The sequence below is a fragment of the Alnus glutinosa genome, chromosome 1, assembly GCF_958979055.1.
Source record: "Alnus glutinosa chromosome 1, dhAlnGlut1.1, whole genome shotgun sequence".
In the NCBI taxonomy this organism is placed as follows: Eukaryota; Viridiplantae; Streptophyta; class Magnoliopsida; order Fagales; family Betulaceae; genus Alnus; species Alnus glutinosa.
Window position 1 is genome coordinate 10,185,194 of NC_084886.1, and position 16,600 is coordinate 10,201,793.

General features: G+C 37.5%; 1 protein-coding gene across 1 annotated transcript; it reads left to right on the forward strand.

Moving 5' to 3' along the window:
- Positions 1–381: 381 nt before the first annotated feature.
- Positions 382–2,536, forward strand: LOC133867924 (disease resistance protein Roq1-like). The gene is made up of 2 exons (XM_062304737.1): positions 382–896; positions 2,389–2,536. Exons 1-2 carry the CDS (start codon positions 400–402, stop codon positions 2,534–2,536), a joined length of 645 nt encoding a protein of 214 aa, XP_062160721.1. The 5' UTR covers positions 382–399.
- Positions 2,537–16,600: the final 14,064 nt, after the last annotated feature.

The window sequence follows — 16,600 nt, forward strand, 5'->3', positions numbered from 1 at the left end:
TGCTAGAATTTTGTTTTGATTTTTGTATTGTCAATAATACAGAAAGTACTCTATTATAGTTTTTTGTATTTCTCTAATTCAGGCAATTTAAATACGTAATAAATCATTACCCTTATCTCCTCGAAGAGATATAAGATTTGCAAGTAAAAAAAAAAAAAAAAAGATAGTAAATTGAAAAAAATAGTAGGAAATGGCACCGGTCAAAAGAGGCGGTATTCCTTCTTCAATGTACGTCAAAAAGAACAATTATTATATATTGTCGTCTCTCTTCTTTTTTTTTTAAGCATCTTCCACCAGGCTTCCTTGTTCCACCAACCTTCCTATTAACTCAAAGAGCCCCCTTTGCTGTCCAGTGATAAATTCCTCAATTTCAAGTTTACAACGAGCACCTGCTTATCCATGGCCGCTCAAAACCCTGCATCCCCTTCTGAACCTCGTTGGAATTATGATGTTTTCTTGAGTTTCAGAGGTGAAGACACCCGCAAAACCTTCATTGATCACCTCTACTATGCCTTGGTGGAAGCCGGAATTCACACCTTCCAAGATGACGACGAGCTTTCTAGAGGGAACCACATTTCTACCGAACTGCTCAAAGCTATTCAAGGTTCAATGATTTCTATTGTGGTTTTCTCTAAAGGCTATGCTTCTTCTAGTTGGTGCCTTGATGAGATTGTGGAGATCCTGCGCTGTAAGAATGCCATAGGCCAAACTTTTCTTCCCATATTTTATGACCTGAGCCCCTCGGACGTGCGAAAACAGACCGGATCGTTTGCAGAAGCATTTTCTATGCACGAAGAGCGGTTTCAAGCAAAGATGGAGAGGGTGCAGAAGTGGAGGGAAGCTCTTACTGTAGCTGGAAACTATTCCGGTTGGGATCTCCAAAACATTGCAAACGGGTATTATATGTTACGATCTCTTGTGCTTTTTTATGCATTAATAAATTATTATATTTTGTCTTTTGTTTTTCTTTTAAATGTTAGTCGAAAATTGATAAAAATAATATAAAATAAAATTAAGGTTGAGCTAAAACAAGATTGACGAAGTTTAAAGAAAAAAAATCTCAAAATTATTTTAGCTATAATCCAATGGAAATCTAAACTTTCATCAATCTAAATAATTTCAAACTAATTTGGGATGCTTCAATCATTCTTGAAATACATCTTTTATTTGGACAAAACCAAATTAATGATATATGAGTAACCGAAACTGTAATGACGCCTCACTCCCGTATTATCATTTCTATTTAACTTTGTCATTTTTGGTTAACTTTATGACTCTTTATCCACATTTATCTTTGTTTATAGAAAAAGTAATACGAGTTTTATAGTGATATATAGGCAATATTGGATCTCAGATCAAGATGCATAGAATTCTGGGGTATTACTCTATTTTGAAATATTTAAACTCAATTTTGTCATATAAACATTAACAACTCAATGTTTACATGATGTTTGGTCGGGATTGGGGTTAATCCTAAAAGAGATAGACATAGTTTTTGTTCAAATTTTTTCAATTCAATCTATAAAAATGTTATTGTTTTTATTTTCTGGTGTAAAGCATTCACTTTTTAAATAGCAAAGACAGAGTTTGAATAAATTTTATTAAAAAATCACATGTCTTTTTCAACTTTGTCCTTACTATTTAAATAACACATATTTCTCACCTGCAAAATGAATATATGACATTTTTATGGTTTAGGTTGGAAGTAGTTTTTCAAACCTAGTTGGGTTAACAATCTTGTCCGTATAATTTTCCATGAAAGAAAACACAGGAGAAGACATTGTTAATATAAAAAATTGTAGTTCTAAAAAAATCTAAGTTTTTTTTTTTTTTTTTTTTTTATATTTATATTTATTTTTTACTTTTAGTTGTAGGTCTCAAAGAAAATGAAAACATACCAAACTAAAGACATTTTTCATTTAAGAAATGCTACACTTCTCAAAATTTTATTCCCCAAATATGTGTCACATTCCCTTGAGACTATGACACATTTTCCAAAATAATAGATCGCATGAGATTGTGACATATCATTTGAGAGCAAAATTTTGGAAATTTTTTTTGGGATGTTTAACATTTTTCTTTTCCATTTATATCTTTGTTTTTCTAATTTCTTAAACTAGAAAATTGTTTCATGAGAACTACATAAAGCATGCTCCTAACTCTATCCATTCTATTCCCACTTTATTAATCATGTTGTTTCCATTCTCTGGGCAAGACTTGTGTTTTGTTCGAACAAGACACCGGAATAGGCTTGTGTTTACCACGAAAATTAGTCTCAAATGACCAAAATGATAACATCCTTTTGACTCCTATGACTCATAATTTTCTTCCTTTCATTTTCTTGTGCTTATGCTGTTCTTCTGTTTTCTATTAAATTATAATTATCAGGTACGAATCAAGGTTCATCAGAAAAATTGTTGAAGTAGGTTTGCATAAAGTGAACAATGCTTGCTTGCATATTGCCAAACATCCAATAAGTACGTATAGATTATCGTGTCGAAAAGATGAAAGTTTTCTTAAATCTTGGAACAAGTGATGTTCGCATTGTAGGCATCTATGGTATGGGTGGAATCGGTAAAACAACCTTAGCCAAAGTGGTCTATAACCAAATATATAAGGGGTTTGAAGGAAGCAGTTATCTTTTAAATATTAAAGAAATTTCAGAATTACCCAATTATTTAGTTCAATTGCAAGAACAACTTCTTTCTGATGTCTTAAAACTCAAGAACTTCAAGATTGCCAATGCTGCTAGAGGAACCAATTTGATTAAGGAAAGATTTTGTTGTAAAAGAGTTCTTGTTATCCTTGATGATGTGGATCGCTTGGAACAATGCGAATCATTAGTTGGAAGCTCTGAATGGTTTGGTCCAGGAAGTAGAGTAATTTTAACAACTCGAGATGAACATTTGCTAACCGAATTTGGAGCGCATGAAAAATACAAGGTCGAGGAATTGAATTGTGAGGAATCTCTTCAACTTTTTAGTTGGCATGCCTTTAGGATGGTTCATCCAATAAAAGATTGCTTGGAGCTTTCAATTCGTGCAATTAATTATGCAGGAAGGCTTCCATTAGCTCTTGAAGTTTTGGGTTCCTATCTAGCAGGATGTAGCACCATTGAGTGGAAAAATGCATTGGAAAAATTACAAAAATATCATCACCACAAGATTCATAAAATACTTGAAATGAGTTATGATTCACTACCTGATGATACTGTGAAGGACATATTCCTTGATATTGCGTGTTTCTTTGTTGGCATGGACAAAGATTATGCTGTCAAAATGTTCGATGGTTGTGGTTTCTTTCCAGATATTGGTATCGGTATTCTCATTCAAAGGTCCCTCCTAGTAGTTTATGAGTCAAATAAGTTGAGGATGCATGATTTGATTCGCGATATGGGAAGCACTACAAAAAACTATGCATTTAGCGGTGTGTCTACAGTAAATTATTTTTTGGCACCTCACTAATTAGTGACGTGTTAAATCTTAACACTTCACTAAAATCATTAGTGACGTGTTGGGTTCAGCACGCCATAAATTTAGTGGTGCGTTAGTCAGACATGCCACAAATTTGTGGTGTGCCAGTCAGACGCGCCACAATTTTGTAGCGTGTCAGTCAGACACGCCAATAAATAGTGGCGTGTCAGTCAGACGCGCCACAAAATTGTGGCGCGTCTGACTGACATGCCCCACTAAATTTCATAGAACGGCGCACGCCCGTGCAGCTCTCCTTATTTTCTCCTACAACAAAATTTTCCCTCTCCCTCACTCTACTCTCTCTCTCTCTCTCTCTCTCTCTCTCTCTCTCTCTCTCTCTCTCTCTCTCTCATCTCTTGCTATCCTACCCAGCTCAGACGCCGGCCACCCACAACCGCCAAAGACCACCGACGCCGTCCACCCTCGGCCGCCCAAGACCTCTGACGCCGTCCATCCGTAAGGTTAGTGACTCCGGTTTTTTCCTTCTTTTTATTTTTATTTTTTTTTCTTTAGCAAAAAAAGTTAACAAAATATTTAAATTTATTATCACTTCACGTCAGATTAAAAAATAAAAAGTACAAAATTTTGCTAAACCTCTTGGTTCTACTACATTTACAAGTGCCATAAATTTTGCTAAATTTATTATCACATGATAAGTGTGGGATTCATTCATGCATGTGAGTCCAAGTCCCATTATTATTTTTTTTAAGGAAACAAATTACAATAAAGTAGAGAAACATTGAAGACTCCCTCTACGGGTGCCCTAATCCCTTAGAAAATTCAAATTTGTACAAGTAAATACACTCATTGTAAAGATAGAAAATTAGTTAATTATATATTTTCCCTTTTTAGGAATTAATGTATTTTTCTGACCATAAGGCTAGAGAGGAGAATGTCTGACAAGTGAAATTTATGGCTATATTTGTTGATTTGTTTAGAGTATTCTCAATGAGCTAGCTAAATGTCAAATTAACAATGCATTAAAAAAATAAATAAATAAAAAATCAATTTGATTCTCTCACATTTTTTGGAATTGTAAGTGCATAAAGAAATAATATTTTAAATGTAATAATGAAAGTGAATAGTTAAAATAAAGTGACGTTAAATTCTTTGAACAAGTGGTTAAGTAAAATAGGAAAAAATGATTCTTTAATTAAAATTTAGTTAAAATTTGTTGATCTGGAGGTGTTTATTTTTTGTTTGAAAAAGTATTTTGTATTTTTTTTTTTTTATGAGTGTTTGTGTTTGAATTGTCTATTAAATTGTTTGTTTGTTTGTCTTTTTTTTTTATTTTTTATAAATAATAAAAAAATAAAAAATAAAAAAATTAACAAGGGGAGGAATAAAAAAGGGAATTTATATATTCATCCTCATCTCTTTATGTTTCAATTAGGTGAAATTTATGTTCGTGTGATGGAAAACGAAATTTCAATACCTCTTTTAAGATCAAGTAATAAACTTATTAGAATAATTTAATGGCATGTCTATTTTGGCTGCTTTGTTAAACTTATTAGAATAATAGTTTAAATGGTTAAACTTTTTTTATTATTAACTTAAACTTTTATAATAAATGATAATTTAATCTGGTGGAGTTTTGTGTGCTCATATTGGAGAATGAATTCTTAAAAGGTTTTATTAATTTTACTAGATTAAAATTAGATCCGTTGAAATTAGGATCGGTGTCTTTATGAAACACATATTCCAATGAGAAACAGAGTAGACTAATAGGCAAAGATAAATCTCATAAATAATATATTATTTAGCTTTTTCAAAATCATAGATGATTTAGTCTTGAAATTTTGTTAATATTAATGATGAAAAAAATAATGACCTTCCTAATATGTTGTTTACTTTACTTTGTTACTATTTTGTATTGTACGTAGAGAAAAAGATGGACAAGACTTGGATGACAAAGTATAGTGGTACGAGGGAATATAGAGATGGGTGTAGATTGTTTGTGGACTTCGCAGTTAGAAATTGTAGAATTTCCAATGGAAATATACACTGCCCTTGTAAGTCGTATCGAAATAATCAGCGCCACCCGCCTGGTATCGTACTTGCCCACTTGACAGGGGGTAAGGGAATAATGATTACATACACTACATGGTTTTGGCACGATGAGAAGCATGTTTGGGGTCCTATTGCAAGTTCTTACTCGAATCGCTCGGCCGTAGATGCGGCTAGTGGAAGCACAGAACATGGTGGCAACATACACGCACTGTTGCGTGATGCATTCGGCATGCATGAAGTTAGAGAAGACAATTGTGAGCCTGAGGTCGTGGTTCAGGGAGGTGAAGAAATTGGGTGGAATGAAGAATCAGCTGAAGGGGATGCTCAAAAGTACTACGACATGCTTAAAAAGTCGGAGAAGCCACTTCATGGGGGTACTAAATATAGCAAGCTGAGTGCTATTGTACATTTATACAACTTGAAGTGCGTTGGCGGACTTAGCAACAAGATTTTCTCGGATTTGCTTGAGTTCATCATCCAGTACTTGTTGCCTGCATGTGATGACACTTTGCCAACTAATAAATGTGAGGCGAAAAAGTTTCTTAGTGACATGGGACTTGGGTATGAGAAGATTCCTGCATGTCATAATAATTGTATGTTATTCTGGAAGGACAATCAAGAATTAGAGTCATGCATCGTCTATGGAGAATCTAAGTGGAAGGATGAAATTCATTTGGACGAGGATGGTCAACCCATATCATCAAGAAAGAAACGTCCGGTGAAAGTATTGCAGTGGTTTCCACTCATCCCCCGGCTACAGAGGCTTTTTACGTCGGAACATACTGCGCCCTACATGAGATGGCATGTAGAAGGCCGCACTAAAGATGGCGTGTTGAGGCATCCGGCCAACGGTGAAGCATGGAAATCATTCGATCTCTTACATCCAGAATTTTCGGTCGATAGCAGGAACGTTAGGCTTGGTCTAACATCGGATGGATTTAATCCATTTAGGAACATGAGCACTTCCCATAACACTTGGCCAGTAATGCTTGTTCCATACAACTTGCCTCTTTGGATGTGCATGAAACAAACATCATTCATATTATCCCCGATTATCGCGGGCCCAAGTTCACTTGGAATGGATATAGATGTCTACCTTCAGCCATTGATTGAGGAGTTACAAGAACTATGGAATGTAGGGGTACGCACATTTGATGCCTTGATGAAAAATAATTTTGTGATGCGAGCGCAGTTGATGTGGATAACAAATGACTTCCCAGCATATGCAGATTTGTCCGGATGGCCTAAAAAGGGTGGGATGCATGTCCTTACTGTATGCATTCAACACGGTCTAAATGGTTAAAACACGGCAAAAAATGTTGTTATATGCGGCACATGCGATACTTGCCCATGGACCATTCATGGAGGCCAAACAAAAAAACATTTGAAGAAACTTAAGAATCAGAATGTGCCCCCCATGTGCAAAGAGGAGATGAAATCCTGGGACAGTTAGAGGGTATGGTATTCGGGGATGAGAACGCGGGCATGGCAAACACGGATAAAAATAAAAATAAAAAAGGAAGAAGTGGAAGAAGGGAGAAGCATTGACTGAAGAAGAAAAGTATTTTTCTGGTTGCCGTGCTGGAAAGATAATTTATTGCGGTACAACCTTGATGTTATGCACATAGAAAAAATTGTGATGGACAACATACTTGGCACAATTCTTGACATCCCAGGGAAGACAAAGGATGACATTGCAGCCCGCACAGACTTGGAGGAAATGGGTTCAAGACATAAACTTCATCCGTTCACGGCCAATGGTGGTAGAACCCATATGCCCGCAGCATGCCACATGATGTCCAGGGATGATAAAACACATTTTTTGAAAGTGATCCGAAATGTGAGGGTGCCCGACGAATATGCCTCTAACATTTCTCGTTGTGTAAAACTTAAACAATGTACAATATCAGGCTTGAAGAGTCATGACAGCCATGCACTGATGCAACAACTTCTCCCTATTGCATTGCGTGGATCACTACCAAATAACGTGGTTAAACCTCTTGTTGAGACGTCTGCATTCTTCGGGGGCTTATGCTTTACAAACTTAACACAAGAGGATATGGACCGACTAGAGGGTGATGTCTGTGTCACTTTGTGCAAGATGGAACAGATATTCTCCTCTGATTTTTTTACTAGCATGGTTCACGTGGTTGTGCATCTTGTCCCTGAATGTCGACTCAAAGGACCCGTACAGTATAGGTGGATGTATCCGGCAGAGGTAAAATTTGTGCATGCTTAATAATTATTTTAATTTTTTCGATATTAGAATACAATTGTTAACTAGCAGTGCTTGAATGATGTTCTTATGTAAGAGCCTTAGGGGGCTACGTTGCGGAGGGCTACATAGCGACCGAGTTGGTGACGTTTTGCTCGAAGTATCTAGATAACGCACCAACATTTCACAACAAGATCCAAAGAAATCCCGATGGTTCAAAAGGGGCGGGAACACGAGTCATCCTCGACCGTATCACATTGACACAGATTCACCGATATATTACGAAGAACTTTGACGAGTTCCTTCAGCTCTAGGCGTAAGTTGCGTTACATAAATATGCATGTTCAATTATGTTGCAGCCTTAAGGTGAATAATAATGCGATTAATTTCCAATTGTAGTATGCACATGGATATGCTTAGGCGATCACACAATAAGGGGCGAAATACGGATGATCAGTTAGAAGCCCAACATCATGAACAGTTCTATGATTGGTACCGTGAATATGTACGAATTATCATCATGTTTAAGTATTAAATGTTGAACTTGTACATCATATAAACTAACCAAACTAATTTCTTATGTTTTACATTGTTCGTAATATACTCGTATGTCGATTGAGGTAAGAAGGAAATGTGTGACAAATTGGTGATGCATTGTAGAGGGTCGAAAGAGACAGCAATAAGATATAATAGATATGTTGTAAATGGCAAACTGTTTCTCACTCAAACACATGATGCGGGAAAGAGAACTCAGAACAGCGGTGTGTGTGTGCCGACCGTTGATGGCGAAATGTACTATGGGAAGTTAACATAAATAATTGAGGTTGAGTACTACAATAAGACGAAGTACATCCTGTTCAAATGTGATTGGGCGGACACCACGAGGGACATAGGGTACAAGGTGAATGAGTATGGGCTAGTGCTTGTCAACTTCAAAAAACTTGTCCACACGAGAAAGTTGATCACTGATGAGCCGTACGTCCTAACTACACAAGTTGACCAAGTTTTTTACGTTGAAGATGAATGGGACCTAGGTTGGGCTTGCGTTGTAAGAACTAAACCCAGGAACGTATACGATGTTGGTCATGGTGAAAGGCATGATGATGCGTGTGCTAACCACCACGAGTACGAGCCGCTCCTATTGACCAGTAATAATGACCATGATCTGCATGATGACTTCGATCACATCCGACCCGACGTAGATCCGATCCAAACGTATGTGTTAAAAAAAAAATTGAATTCTATTTGAAATTTTAAATTATTTATTTCTACATTGATTGGTGATTGTTAAATATGTGACTCATTTAAATATTGTGGTGCATATGGTTGATATATAATGTATAAATACGTGATGTATTTCGTAGGGCACAATGAGTTATAGAATCCCAAGTGTGATGAAGCGGTATAGGGGCCAAGGATCTAGATCTAGCGACCCTGCGCACACAGAGGCAGGGTACAGACTAGTAATGGCAGATGATCACTCGGGCTACTAGTACAACATGCAAGATAATACATTTGATCATTTGTCTCATATGCAGCAGACGGTGACCCAGTTAGAGGCGTGTTCCCCTGGTCACGTGGCGCGGCTATTTGACTACAACATATCGGGTTCTCATGACACCGAGACACATCTTTCGGACTATAGCGAGACACAAGCTCCGGAGGGCCTGCATGATGCACAGCCCGAGGATGAGCTTGCTACACAGGTGTTGGGCCCGTATCAGACCCGGACGATAGGTAAATACATATTTTTATAAATTTAAAGGATATATACGTATTTATTGTTTTGTATTTTATATTCATTTCGAAATAATTAACATCGATATCTATTAATTTTATAGGTACTAATCCAGATGGCATCACTTACTTCGAAGTTCTGACCATTACAGACCCGCACAAGGCGTGGGAGATCCCCGTGGGGAAGAGGGTCGTGATGGATTATAATCCAGGATGGCAACCTGTAGGATTTAGCGCCAATAAATTTAGACGGCAAACCGGGAAGCTAATAAGGAGCGGGAACTATGTGCATTTACGGGACAACTGGACGCATGTACAGGCTCGTACGAAGGAGGATATATGGGAAGCCCTAATGGTAGGTGGACTTTTACATCCCGCCAAGCTTTTTTTGTTTTTTTTTTATCAACTTCCAACTTGTGTAGGTGGATTTTTACATCCCGCCAAGTAACGATTTACAAAAAGTAAAACGGGATGCATTTCGGGATATGGGCATAAAGCTCAAGAATTGGAGACACAACACAAAAGTTAAACTAGGCATTCAGCGGGGCGATACTCCTGAGATGGTACGAACAAGAGTAGGGGCAAGAAGACTCTCCGACTACTACCCCGACGACTTGGATGCGTTGCTGAATAAATGGTGTGACGAGGAGTATCAGGTTAGTCATGAATTATATTACTATTTTGTGTAGTTTCATTAATTTCATTTAGTTGTGTTAGTGTTCACATAATAAGAATGTTAATTGTGTAGGAGTATGCTGGTCATATGAAGCAATTATGAGCATTGCAAAATACTCCTCATTGTTTGGGGACCAAAAGTTATGCAAGATTGTCACACGAAGAAGTATGTGCACCAATTTTTTCCGTACATATAAATGTAAACATTTTATATATATAAAGATGTGTTATAATGTTTTATTCTTTTGGTAGGCTGTCAAGGGTAGCACTCCTCCTACGCGAGCACAATCGTACATAAAAACTCACACGAGGAAGGATGTAAGCTATCCAAATGATATAGTAAAAGAGAGATGTGTATGCTACTCACCTTTCATATATTGTTTTACTTATACGTGTGATAACTTATTTACGATGCACAATAGTTTGACACATCAACATTTAATACATGTAGGAGAGGATGGTGATGCTAATGCCAACCGACTTTGCTGAATCATCAAGTGTAACACAAGGAATGGTACGCTGGAGACATGACGACACGTACGCCCAGGCGCTCGGAAATAAGTCGGAGTACGCCGGCAGAGTTCGGCAGGTTGGGCCAAATATTTGGCCTGTACGGGGGTCCATACGCTCATACCATACACCATCACAGCCACGATCACAAAATTAAGGGCACGCCGTCTTCCCTCAAGAAATGTTCGCTTCTGAGATGGAGAGAGCACTCGAGGTTGAGCGGGCAAGACACGTTTCTGAGATGGAGAGAGTACTCGAGGCTGAGCGGGCACGACAAGCTTCTGAGATCGAGAGAGCACTCGAGGGTGAGCGGGCACGACACAAGTTACAAATGGATGAGGTGTTGGCAGCACAATCTCAGATTATGTCCCGTTTTAGCCAAATGGAGTCATTGTGGCGCCAGTCAGTATCCGTGCCCAGAGTCTCTAATGATAACGCAGTGCCAGAAAAAAATTCCGCACATCATATGAATGTATCATCTGTTGATAGCAGATCAGGTAATAATTAATGGCTTTTTTTTTTCGTAGTATGATTACGTTTGTTTAAATTCACACGTTGCTCAATGCTTAGGACTTGATATGATTCAATTATATTTTCTGCTAACTATATTTGTTTTATCATTCGTAGATTCTACGGAAAATGCTGTGCAGTTACCCGATCATGAAAATCTTGCTGACGACTGATATTGGGTAACATTTAGGTTTGTTTTAGTTGGCGAATACGTACTTGCCTTTTTTTGTTCCGGTTTTGTTATCAATCTATGACAAACATTGATTGTATATTTTGTTGTTGAAACTTTTGTTTTGATTGTTATGAATCTATGACATACGTTTATTGAAACTTTTGGAATGATTTTTTGGTATCAATCTATGACAAAGATTGATTGTATATTTTGTTTGTTGTAACTTTTAGTTTGATCGTTATGAATGTATGACATGTTTGGTGAAACTTTTGGAATGATTTTTTGGTAGTTGTGATTATTGATTATTGATAAAAATTCAAATTGTTGCGATTGTGTTGATCATGAATTGCTAGAATTGTAGTATAATACAGAATTCGGATTGCAAAGTTTGGATTGCAGAATTTTTTTTTTTAAAAAGAAATTGCCTTAATTAATGGCGTGTCCACATTGGCACGCCACAATATACGTAGTGGCGTGTCATTCTGGCCCGCCACTAATTTGTGGCGTGTCAAACCGATACGCCACTATATATATTGTGGGGTGTCGTTTTGACACGCCACAAATTAGAGGCGTGTCAGAACGACACGCCGCTACATATAATAGTGGCGTGCTGAAAGGACATGCCACTAATTTATGGCGTGTCAATCAATGGCACGTCACAAAGTCAGAAATATTGACACCTTGATTAGTGGCCTTCTAGAAAGGCCACTAATCACACGTCACTGTTTAGTGGCCTTTCAGGCATCCTGAAAGGCCACTAAAAGTCAGTCACAAATCATTTTAATTTTTGTTGTGAAGGGAGGTTGTTCGCAAAGTGTCAGTGAAGAATCCAGGAAATCGTAGTAGATTGTGGTTTCACGAGGATGTCTTAAATGTGCTTAACAAACATCTGGTAAGATCAGGTAGATGTATTAATATTACATAAATACATGTACATGCATAGACATAATATGCATACTTTATGAAAGTATTTCTATATGAGAGTTTTGTCTTTTTGCCAAATATGGATATAGCTTGAATATTCTATCAATATGACCCATAACTGTAAGATCCTAAGTACTAAAATTCTCTAATCAATCAAACAGCTTAGTACGTGACTATAGTAAAAAAAAAAAAAGAAAAAAGAAAAAGACTATAGTTTAAACAATTCTAGCCATGTATAAATCACATTAGTTTTTTTTATTATTATTATTTTGGTGAAAATATCTAGGTCACCTCCAATTTGAAGGTGTTCTAGCTTCACAAAAAATGTATGCTAACCCAGCTATGTTTCCAGGGATTAGAAGTAATAGAGGGTCTCAACCCAAGTCTACCTGTACTTGAAGATGTGCAACTAAAAACTGAAGCATTTGCAAAGATGAAAAAATTGAGATTGCTCCCAATCGATGGTGCATATCTCTCAGGATGCTATGAACATTTTTCCAAAGAGTTAAGATGGCTTCACCGGCATAAGTGTCCTCTGAAATTTCTACCACCAAATTTTCACCTAGAGAACCTTGTTATCCTCGACATTCAACATAGTAATGTCAAAAAAGTTTGGAAAGAGAACAAAGTATAACAAATCTTACATTACCTTTTATTTTCTTTTTAAATATGAATGAATAACTTACATGAAATTCTTATTTTTATTTTTATTTTTTCATTTGATTCCATTTTGACATGTACTCAACAAGTTAAAAGTTCTTAATCTCAAAGGTTATAAATGTCTCACATAATCGACAAACTTCTTACTAGTCCCACATTTAGAGATGCTTATACTTGAAGGTTGCACGAGTTTGGGTGAGGTACATGAGTCCATTGGACATTTGGAAAAACTTGTTTTATTAAATTTACAAGGATGTGAGAACTTGAAGCATTTCAAACTTAAAATCTTTGGAGACTCTTAACTTGTCTGATTGCATAAAAATTGACAAGTTACCAAAACAATTGGGTAATATGGTTGCTTTAACAGCATTCCTAGTAGCCTCATCAAAATAGCTTTTTAGTTATTTTGGTGAGCCAATTTGACGAAAACACTAAAAAACCATTCCCAGCAGCCTCACCATTTTAACCCAAATGTTTTGACAAGTAAAATTACTCACCAATTCTGATAAGTAATATTCACTCACCAACTCACTCACCAATTTTGTTTCACCTTTCTCTCTCACATGATTAGCACACTTTTTTTCTTTTTTCTCTCATTTTCTTCTTCCATCTCTCATTTCTCTCACACGATAATGTCCTTATTTCATGGATGTTGGAGAAATAATTAACACCAAAGACATGTGGGCCTAAGGTAGTATCGGGGGCCGAGCCCATCGGGTTGGCCCGGCTAGATTAGACCCAAGTACAAGACCATTCGTTATCTCCAAAAAGACAGATATTCAGAATATATCAAAATAGGCTTCTATCCCATCAAATATGAGATAAGGTACCTAATAGAATGACATTAGCTAAAGGGGTAGTGTCCTATCCAGTTTAGACTCTACTACCCAATTTGAATTCTATGAAGATAAGACTCAAGACTCAAGACTATGTGATCTAGGAGTCAGACTCCTAATCAGAAAGATAAGATTCAAGACTATGTGATCTAGGACTTAGACTCCTAATTAAATTATGATCCAAGCACTCTAGCGGTTTTATAACTATGAACTGTGAGTCTATAAATAAGACTACGGCGTCAGGTATTAAAAAAATAAGCAGATTCTCTGAGCTTTTGAGATTACATATATTTTCCAGAAAATTAGTTTGAACTGACTTAGGCATCGGAGTGGGGGTCCGGTCGGCACCCCCATAGTCCGACGAGCCGTTTATTATTTTTGCAGATTACGAGGAGAGCGAAGATTAAGGAAGGCAACGAATCACAAGGCAACACGTCACCGTACCGAAAACTGTACCAACAGTTTGGCGCCGTCTGTGGGAACGAAGAATCGTTCTTACGAAAAAATAAATCCGCAACGGTGACTGCGCGATCAAGTCAAGTTTGAAATCACGGATCGGAACCTAATTGCTCGGTGATGATGGATTCAGCTTATTTTTGAAACAACAAAAAAGTACAAAATTCACAACGATGACTTCACGACAATTCATGGCTGAAACCGGCCGATGGTTTCCTTCATGAAGACCCCCAATCTGCGTCCACCGACACAAAATCAAAACTATTCACTGCGGATGCGCAAGATAAGTCCATACCTTTCTTTTCATTCTGATTTGTTAAATTGTGGAAAGAAATTCATGGTGTGGATAACTATATGTGCTATGATGAAATCCAATGATGAGAAATTTTGGAGTGTCAGATCTGAAACTCTCTTCAACAAGAGGCAAAGATCAATAATTATTGTGCCCTTGTCCGTTTACAAGCGCTTCGTAAAAAAAAAAAAACATGAAGCCTTACAACTATACTATTGAGTTTTGGTTGGAATGATGCTTCTCTTCTGAAACTTGTTGATTTTTAATATTTTTTATTGGCACTACAAGACAAATAATTGGGTTTATAAATGAAGAATGATGGTTTGAAATTCTCAAGCCTTGATTTTATGAAAAATTGAAAAAATTCTTAGCCCATGCCTTTCCTTTTATTAGAAAGAGATTTTTGAGTCAATAAAAGTATATCTCTAGATTTGTGCTCATCTATAGTACCGGCAACGTGTTTGTTAACCTTCTCTGCAGAGATGACAAGAAAGAAAGGGCCATGACTTTGTCAATCACAATCTGATCACATGGGCAGCGACGTGATTGAGAGAGAGGGAGACAGACATGAGAGAAAAATAAATAAAGAGAAGGGTTTGAATTCTGGAAGGAGATGGACATTATGAAGACGTGCGGAAGGGATTGAAGAAAGGACTTGGATCACGCATTGAAAACTTGTAAAAGTGAAGAAGAGACAAGGCCAAGGCTCTTATTTTTTTGTTTGTCAAAAAAAAAAAAAATAAATAAAAATGGGCCAACCCGAAGGTGCCTTAAAAAAGAAGCTAATGGGCAAAAGATCAAAGTCCTATTCAATGGGAAGTCTTCGACATAGCACGGAACCCAGGTCTGAGTTCGGCAAAATTCGGAAAGTCTCCACCTCGGGTCAGTCTTACGGATCGGATGCTGATTGGGTCGTTGTCTCGGATATCCGGTCTCCCCAGCCGCCCAGATGGTCGTTGAAAGCATGTTGTTCGAGCTCCAAAGGAAGAACGATGAGGCGTTGGCGCTTTAGCTTACGGGGTTGGACTAGTCGATCACAGGAACAGGTGATCGATGAGGCACTACTCCGCACAAGCCTGTGGACAGCTTCACCGTTCCTCTCGGCATCCGGCGGGCATAAGTCAAGATCTAGGCATGGACGCCTGAGCCGTCCATGTGCCTGTTGTCGCAGTGTCGGTGAATCTGCACGTGGTGGAGATGAGGTGAATCAGTTGCACTTGAGCATTAGCGCCGAGCCTGATCCAAGATTCATGTTCCAGTTCGGTAGGGAGCCGGAATTTAGTTCTCAGGTGTTTTAGGCTCGCGGGGATGTCAGACATACTGTGTTTTATTCCAAGTTAGGTTTCAAGAACACCAACGACCGAAGTTTGCTTTCTAGGCCTACACATACACATAGTCGAAAAAGAGAAGAAGGGAGATTTTTGGGCCAAACTACTGGGGCTCAGGTAGTGTTTCAGTCCAGGAAAAAAAAAAAAAAAAAAAAAAAAAAAAAAAAAAAAAAAAGCCCAAAGTTACAGCTCCAGGAATAAAAATCCTAGCTGCCTTCATGGAAGCAAAATACCAAACATAAGAACCTGCAGCTTCTTTTGCCATCATGTACGAACGGAAAAAAAAAAAAAAAAAAAAAAAAAAAAAAAAAAAAGAGAGAAGAAGAAAGAAAGAAAAAAAAGTTAGATCCGATGTGTTTTACCGAGGTGAAAAGTTAGATCCGAGGTGTTTTACCGAGGCGAAAAGTTAGATCCGAGGTGTTTTACCGAGGCGAGAAGTTAGTTCCGAGGTGTTCTACACAAGTGAAAAGTTAGATCCGAGATGTTTTACCGAGGCGGAAAGTTAGTTCCAAGGTGTTCTACACAAGTGAAAAGTTAGATCCGACGTGTTTTACCGAGGTGAAAAGTTATTTCCGAAGTGTTTTACCGAGGCGAAAAGTTAGATCCGATGTGTTTTATCGAGGTGAGAAGTTAGTTCTGAGGTGTTCTACACAAGTGAAAAGTTAGATCCGATGTGTTTTACCGAGGTGAAAAGTTAGATCCGAGGTGATTTATTGAGGCGGAAAGTTAGATCCGAGGTGTTTTACCGAGGCGAAAAGTTAGATTCGAGGTGATATACCAAGGGGAAAGTTAGATCCGAGGT